Source organism: Rhagoletis zephyria, unplaced genomic scaffold, assembly GCF_001687245.7.
Source record: "Rhagoletis zephyria isolate East Lansing unplaced genomic scaffold, Rhagoletis_zephyria_1.1 Rzeph_scaffold_07109, whole genome shotgun sequence".
Taxonomy (NCBI): Eukaryota; Metazoa; Arthropoda; class Insecta; order Diptera; family Tephritidae; genus Rhagoletis; species Rhagoletis zephyria.
The window spans coordinates 10,703-18,750 of record NW_016164192.1 but is presented as its reverse complement, the minus strand read 5'-3'; the positions used below and the strand labels follow the sequence as shown (position 1 = coordinate 18,750).

At 42.5% G+C, this 8,048-nt stretch overlaps 1 protein-coding gene across 1 annotated transcript; it reads right to left on the bottom strand.

Annotated features, from left to right (window-relative positions):
• Positions 1-1,556: 1,556 nt before the first annotated feature.
• On the bottom strand, positions 1,557-4,357 carry LOC108373876 (uncharacterized). The gene is made up of 3 exons (XM_017629817.1): positions 4,335-4,357; positions 2,905-3,048; positions 1,557-1,791 (listed from the first exon to the last, which is right to left on the bottom strand). Exons 1-3 carry the CDS (start codon positions 4,355-4,357, stop codon positions 1,557-1,559), a joined length of 402 nt encoding a protein of 133 aa, XP_017485306.1.
• Positions 4,358-8,048: the final 3,691 nt, after the last annotated feature.

The following is an 8,048-nucleotide window of genomic DNA, read 5'->3' as shown; positions in this document are numbered from 1 at the left end:
TGTAGCTTGGTGGATGTTCTTATGCTGGAACCTAGTACTACATATTACCATATTTCGGGCCCCGGCGAAGTCGATCAGCCTCAGTCCGTTATCGGACGTTTCGTCGTGGAGGCTGAATTTTCCGACAGTGGCGCCAAAGATCCCTTCCTTGCCCACCTTGGCATTAAAATCGCCAAGCACGATTTTGACATCGTGTCGGGGGCAGCGCTCATATGTACGTTCCAAGCGCTCATAGAAGAGATCCTTGGACGCCTCATCCTTCTCTTCCGTCGGGGCATGGGCGCAGATGAGCGAGATGTTGAAGAATCTAGCTTTGATGCGGATTGTGGCTAGACGTTCGTCCACCGGGGTGAACGCCAGTACTCGGCGACGGAGTCTCTCTCCTACCACGAATCCAACACCGAATTTGCGCTCCTTTACGTGGCAACTGTAGTAGACGTCGCAAGGCTTCACGCTTACTTTACCTTGCCCCGTCCATCGCATTTCTTGGATGGCGGTGATGTCAGCCTTTGTCTTCCCGAGGACATCAACCAGCCGGGCAGAGGCACCTTCCCCATTAAGGGTCCGGATATTCCAGGTGCATACCCTTAAATCATAGTCCTTTATACGTTTGCCGTGGTCGTCATCAGAAAAAGGGGGTCTCATCCGAGGCTTGTTGGAATTTTTCATTGGGCGGGGTTTTAACGTGGCGGGACCCAAACCCAGCGCACGCGAAGTTTTACGCCTTCTCACTTTAGCTCGCTCCCAAACGGGTGTTTGGTTGCTACCCAGAGGATACGTGGATATAAATATCCGGACGTTGTGAGCTGCGATTTGAACCGTACGCACAAGAATCGCTTCAGGCCACTCCCAGGTGAATGGCAGTCAAAAGTTTTTCACTTCTGCGCACGGAACCATCCTCACATTAGCGTACATATTTAATAGTAAGGTACATAAGTAAGGTAAACACTTTTCCTGAGAAATTCTTTTTACTTAGTTTTGACAGCCTTTTAGTAAATGAGCGATATGTATAGTAAGGTACATATTACATATTAGCGTACATATTTAATAGTAAGGTACATATTACATATTAGGGTACTTATTTAATAGTAACGTACATATTTCATAGTCAGGTTTAGTAATGTTTTACAAAAGATGTTCGATAGAAGTTAAAATACGTACATACAACTTGCATACGTTTTCATGTGTCGACATGATAGAGTCGACATAAGTATTTGTAAATCAAAATTATTTGTCAAAGGCACACATAGGGTGCTTTCCAAAGCGTCAAAATACAAAGCATCAATCTCTTTTATTTCTAAACCGCACCAGAAAATTAGCATCTAACCGTGGTTGCGCACCTTTCGATTTACAATCTGCTGAAGCTTAGAAATAAAAGATACTGATGCTTTGTATTTTGACGTTTTGGAATGCACCCATACATATCCGCATGCTATGGCGATCCAGCTTAAAAGCAATATGATGAAGTATATAATTAAATACTAATATCACTTTGGACAAGTTGAAGTATACCCATTTGTAACTGCGATATCTGCAAAACATCCAATTGTGCTTCTTCAACGGTAAGGGTGATGCTGTCCAAAAATATTCGAAAAAGCAGACTTGCGCTCATCGGATGTTCTAACACTTTTCATGGCGGTAAGCAGCTCATATTCTACAGCATTGCTCTTACTTTTTCGAGGCACTGCAGTAGCTGGCGTTGAGGAATTGATGCCGCTTAAGTTCATAAATGAACTCGATGCTTCGTCATCGAAAGGAATTTCTTCCTCCGTTAAGAAATTTCCAATTGTGCTGATAAAGAAATTTAATTACATACATTTTATCAACATATCTTCATTTCGCACGTTTATTAATACACAGACTTAATTCTCAATACACGTTTTTGGGGATTTTATCATGCAATAAGCTTTATAAGGAAAATATGTATACCACTTTATTATCAAACGTGCGATGTGCTCAATGTTGAATGGTAACTTACCAGACATTGGCAAAGGGTGCTGTTTTTGTGACTTTAAGCGTACTCTCGTTAAAAACAGGAGATGAACGAACACCACCGCAAAGCGTGCTGTCTTGCAAATACAGCCACCACAAGTGAACGATGCTTATAACAGCTCATACTGATATTGACTTCGGCAAACCTGTACTCCGAATGATTGTGCAAGAAACCAGCAACCGCCGTATTTGATCGACTGTCAAAAGCACGATACTGCATTTGGACGGTTGCCGAAAGCATGAGAGCTTATGTGAAAGACTGGCGAAGGCAAGATGCCGCAGTTAGCTAACTTGATTTGTTGCAGAAGTCAAACCGCCGCCTTTGGTTTGTTGCTGAAGGCGCGTTTGACGTGTTGCCGAAGTGATGATACTGTAGTTCAAAAACAATTTAACGACACTTGCTTGTTTGAAATGAAGCATTGATATGTACATACATACATACGTACGTTTGCACATTCCTCACAACTAGCCAGCAGTGAGCAAAGCAATTGAGGGGAGACGCGCTATAAATACATACATACATGCATACGAGACTATAAATTGCCTTTAGTCAGATGATTTTCAGCAACAAGTCAAATGGCTTTCAGTAACAAGTCAAACGACTTCTGCAACAAATGATGAGCTCTCACACTTTCGGAACCGTTCAACTGCCGCGTTTGCTAGTTTCGTGCACGATTATTCGGAGTACAGGTTTGCCGAAGTCAATATCAGTAAGAGCTGTTATAAGCATCGTTCACTTGTGGTGGCTGTATTTGCAAGACAGCACGCTATGCGCTGGTGTTCAGTCATCCTCTAATTTCGTTTAGGTATCGATACTACTAAGCCAACGCCGCTGCTCAGTCATACAAAGCAGTAGTATTGATTGAGTAAGAAACAGTTGACGTTCAACCAATGCAGGGATTGGTAACTTACCTCGTGTTCGATGAATCCACATCCAGCAAGAATAGTAGGCTGTCGTAGTTTTTGTATAACTTGGTGTCTGGCGACAACTGCCCACTACCAGACGCAGCCTCGGTGCTCTTCTTTTTATGCACCCGATAGAAGCGGTCGCTTCCACTTTTTTTTCAATACATCAACTGAAAATAAAAGGGATTACTCGCTTTCATAGGACATACAGGCTGCGTTTCTTTATATATTCCAGATAATCCCATTTCACAGCCAGAATAAACAGAATGCGTTTGAAATATACGTTAACATATCATCAGGAACGTTCTAAAGAATAAGTAAACAACAAAGTTTATTCCAAACGTTCAGAATGAATAAAGAAATGCAGCCACAATTCTAAAAGGAGTATGCTTATATACAGAAGCATAGAGAGCAATGGGGAGTATTCGTAAACTCGCAAGGGAGTACGCACGGAGCATTCGTACGATGCTCCCATATATACATATAGCGCAGCCCCACAAAATTCTAACTGCTGTCAACACAACCAGTAACCACTAATTCTCATGATTTTTCCCACAGAATCAAAATCGGACCTTCAAATTATTCAATTGACTTTTGCGGTACGGTTTAGTTATTTGCCCAGTAATTTCGGACTATTATGTCCGAATGGGTGACCCGATCCAAAAAAGATTTACACACACTTGTAGCCAAGGGTCTACAATTTATTTTTAAATATTGTCTTCGGTTACTAATTTATTAATAAACTTGGTCTGAAAAATTCACTTTTTTGTGAATTTCGGAGTGAGTTCTACGCAAATATACTGTGGATGGCGTAGCCGGAGTTGGTGCGATGGTTATTTTATCTATCGCTGCCGAAGGCGCCAACAGAGAAAGGTGTTCTGCACAAAAATACTGTTTAAAGGGTTTACATTTCCGGTGTAAAAATGCTAATTTAAGACAATTTTCAGTGGTTCCCCAGGGGTCTGTGAAAGGTTTCGAGGGGTCGGGTGTGACTTTTTATAAAGACTGAACTGTGCTATTTCTAGCGGGTTGGATATCAGTGTTTATAAGTTATCTGTTGTTAAAACTTCTTAAGTCGTTCCACTTGGTTTCCTTAACAAAAAGTGCATTTGTCACATACTTTTATATATACAAATGCACATAACACTGTACTTAATACTTCACACACTTTTATTTTATTTTATCTTGTATATAAATCACTTTAATTCACTTTTTATCGACTTGTAAATTACATTGAATTGCACCCATATTTACAATAACACATGGTTGCAAACTGACACATTACATGTGTTGCCATATTGTACAAAACAATACAAACAAAGAAGGCAATGTTTAAAAAGGAATACAGGGGAAATCAATACAAAAGAAAATGAAAATTTACCGCTACTTTTATTCTGGGCGTGTATTATTATCAATGAGGGTTTCCGGTCACGAACCTCTGTGCAAAAATATTGCCCATGACGTAGGCGGTGTTGGTCCCGCCCGATTTGTTTGCTTTAAGTTCGGTCGAAGGCCGCCTACGCAGAAAGATGTTCTCTGCAAAAGGTGTTCAGCTCCTTTTCTTCGCAAAATAGAAAGAATTCTACTGCCTGAGGGTTATAATCCCTAAGTGTGGCCGAAGGCCGCCTACGCAGAAAGGTGTTCTCGGCAAACGGTGTTCACCTCCTTTTCTTCGCAAAACAGAAAGGAGAATTCTACTGCCTAAGGGTTATAATCGCTAAATGCGGCCGAAAGCCGCCTACGTAGAATGGTGTTCTCTGCAAAAGGTGTTCAGCTCTTTTTCTTCGCAAAACAGAATGGGGAATTCTACTGCCTGAGGGTTATAATCCCTAAGTGAGGCCGAAGGCCGCCTACGTAGAAAGGTGTTCTCTGCAAAAGGTGTTCAGCTCCTTTTCTTCGCAAAACAGAATGGCGAGTTCTACTGCCTGAGGGTTATAATCCCTAAGTGAGGCCGAAGGCCGCCTGCGTAGAATNTATATAAATCACTTTAATTCACTTTTTATCGACTTGTAAATTACATTGAATTGCACCCATATTTACAATAACACATGGTTGCAAACTGACACATTACATGTGTTGCCATATTGTACAAAACAATACAAACAAAGAAGGCAATGTTTAAAAAGGAATACAGGGGAAATCAATACAAAAGAAAATGAAAATTTACCGCTACTTTTATTCTGGGCGTGTATTATTATCAATGAGGGTTTCCGGTCACGAACCTCTGTGCAAAAATATTGCCCATGACGTAGGCGGTGTTGGTCCCGCCCGATTTGTTTGCTTTAAGTTCGGTCGAAGGCCGCCTACGCAGAAAGATGTTCTCTGCAAAAGGTGTTCAGCTCCTTTTCTTCGCAAAATAGAAAGAATTCTACTGCCTGAGGGTTATAATCCCTAAGTGTGGCCGAAGGCCGCCTACGCAGAAAGGTGTTCTCGGCAAACGGTGTTCACCTCCTTTTCTTCGCAAAACAGAAAGGAGAATTCTACTGCCTAAGGGTTATAATCGCTAAATGCGGCCGAAAGCCGCCTACGTAGAATGGTGTTCTCTGCAAAAGGTGTTCAGCTCTTTTTCTTCGCAAAACAGAATGGGGAATTCTACTGCCTGAGGGTTATAATCCCTAAGTACGTCTGAAGGACGCCAACGTTGAAAAGTGTTCTCTGCAAAAGGTGTTCAGCTCCTTTTCTTCGCAAAACAGAAAGGAGAATTCTACTGCCTGAGGGTTATAATCCCTAAGTACGTCTGAAGGCCGCCTACGCAGAAAGGTGTTCTCTGCAAAAGGTGTTCAGCCCCCCTTCTTTGGCAACACAGAAAGGAGAATTCTACTGCCTGAGGGTTATAATCCCTAATTGCGGCCGAAGGCCGCCTACGTTGAAAAGTGTTCTCTGCAAACGGTGTTCAGCTCCTTTTCTTCGCAAAGCATAAAGGAGAATTCTACTGCCTGAGGGTTATAATCCCTAAGTGCGGCCGAAGGCCGCCTACGCAGAAAGGTGTTCTATGCAAAAGGTGTTCGGCCCCTTTTCTTTGGCAACACAGAAAGGAGAATTCTACTGCCTGAGGGTTATAATACCTAATTGCGGCCGAAGGCCGCCTACGTTGAAAAGTGTTCTCTGCAAACGGTGTTCAGCTCTATTTCTTCGCAAAACAGAATGGGGAATTCTACTGCCTGAGGGTTATAATCCCTAAGTGCGGCCGAAGGCCGCCTACGTTGAAAAGTGTTCTCTGCAAACGGTGTTCAGCTCCTTTTCTTCGCAAAACAGAAAGGAGACTTCTACTGCCTGAGGGTTATAATCCCTAAGTGCGGCCGAAGGCCGCCTACGTTGAAAAGTGTTCTCTGCAAACGGTGTTCAGCTCCTTTTCTTCGCAAAACAGAAAGGAGACTTCTACTGCCTGAGGGTTATAATCCCTAAGTGCGGCCGAAGGCCGCCTACGTTGAAAAGTGTTCTCTGCAAACGGTGTTCAGCTCCTTTTCTTCGCAAAACAGAAAGGAGAATTCTACTGCCTGAGGGTTATAATCCCTAAGTACGGCTGCAGGACGCCAACGTTGAAAAATGTTCTCTGCAAAAGGTGTTCAGCTCCTTTTCTTCGCAAAACATAAAGGAGAATTCTGCTGCCTGAGGGTTATAATCCCTAATTGCAGCCGAAGGCCGCCTACGTAGAAAGGTGTTCTCTGCAAACGGTGTTCAGCTCCTTTTCTTCGCAAAACATAAAGGAGAATTCTGCTGCCTGAGGGTTATAATCCCTAATTGCAGCCGAAGGCCGCCTACGTAGAAAGGTGTTCTCTGCAAAAGGTGTTCAGCTCCTTTTCTTCGCAAAACAGAATAGAGAATTCTACTGCCTGTGGGTTAGAATCCCTAAGTGAGGCCGAAGGCCGCCTACGTAGAAAGGTGTTCTCTGCAAACGGTGTTCAGCTCCATTTCTTCGCAAAACAGAAAGGAGAATTCTACTGCCTGAGGGTTATAATCCCTAAGTGCGGCCGAAGGCCGCCTTCGTAGAAAGGTGTTCTCTGCAAACAGTGTTCAGCTCCTTTTCTTCGCAAAACAGAAAGGAGAATTCTACTGCCTGAGGGTTATAATCCTTAAGTGCGGCCGAAGGCCGCCTTCGCAGAAAGGTGTTCTCTACAAACGGTGTTCAGCTCTTTTCTTCGCAAAACAGAAATGAGAATTCTACTAAGTGAAAATTCCGAATTAAAAATCCGCTTTTATTATTCAAAATTCCAGTCTGGTAGCACCAAGTTGTATGTTATTTTGCTATCTTATTCATCGTTTATACGAATACTATAACAATAAATTATATAAGAACTATGGTGTTGCTAGAAAAAAGGGGGGTATTTTTGAAATCAAGGGGTCCTATTCTACCCCCTCTCATCCCCCCTTTTTCTAGAATTTGCCGTCCGTCTACTAAAATTTTCCCTTTGGGCTAAGCTGAGCAGTACTGCTGTCACTGCTGTATTGTGTGTCGCTTCATTGAGCAGCACTGTTTCTAAAAAAATAGCTGATTTCCAAATACTGCCACTGTCACTGCGCTATTGTATTTTGGGCTTAATGCATTAACCAAAAATACATGATCGCGTAAGACCGCGACGTTGTATTTGTAACTGGTTTGGAGAAAAAAGTTTACGAAAGCGGGTGCGAAAGCAGCTGAGCGTTTGTTTACATCACTAGCACCACTATTTTACACATGGCGTAGAACATGCTCAAAAAATCGACTTTTTTCACTCTCTTGTTCTTACGCGATCTTGTGTCCTTCGTTCATGTGGTTAATGTGTGCTATCCAACTAAGTCTGTGTTCAAACACGGAAACTCTAGTTGTTTATTATGGGCGATGGTGTTGCCTTTTGCATTCACATACAAAAACTCTTTTGTACGCAATTGTTGTTGCCGTGAACCGCCAACTTGAATTACCCAGATGACCGAGTCGCTCTCTCCACAACAAGCTTCGAGATGCCGCAACAAAAGTTTTCGTGTCTGAACATCGACTAACGTTACTTATCGACTCTTCTCATCATTGTGTACAAATACAAGTGAGATATCTTAGTAATAGACGTCATCCTGGGCCACAGTTGCGATCATCTGTTTTTTAGGGTTGCTTATTTTGGTCAAAACTGTGCCTTTTTGACCTGAGTTGCATTAAATAGTTTTATAAAACTTAGTAC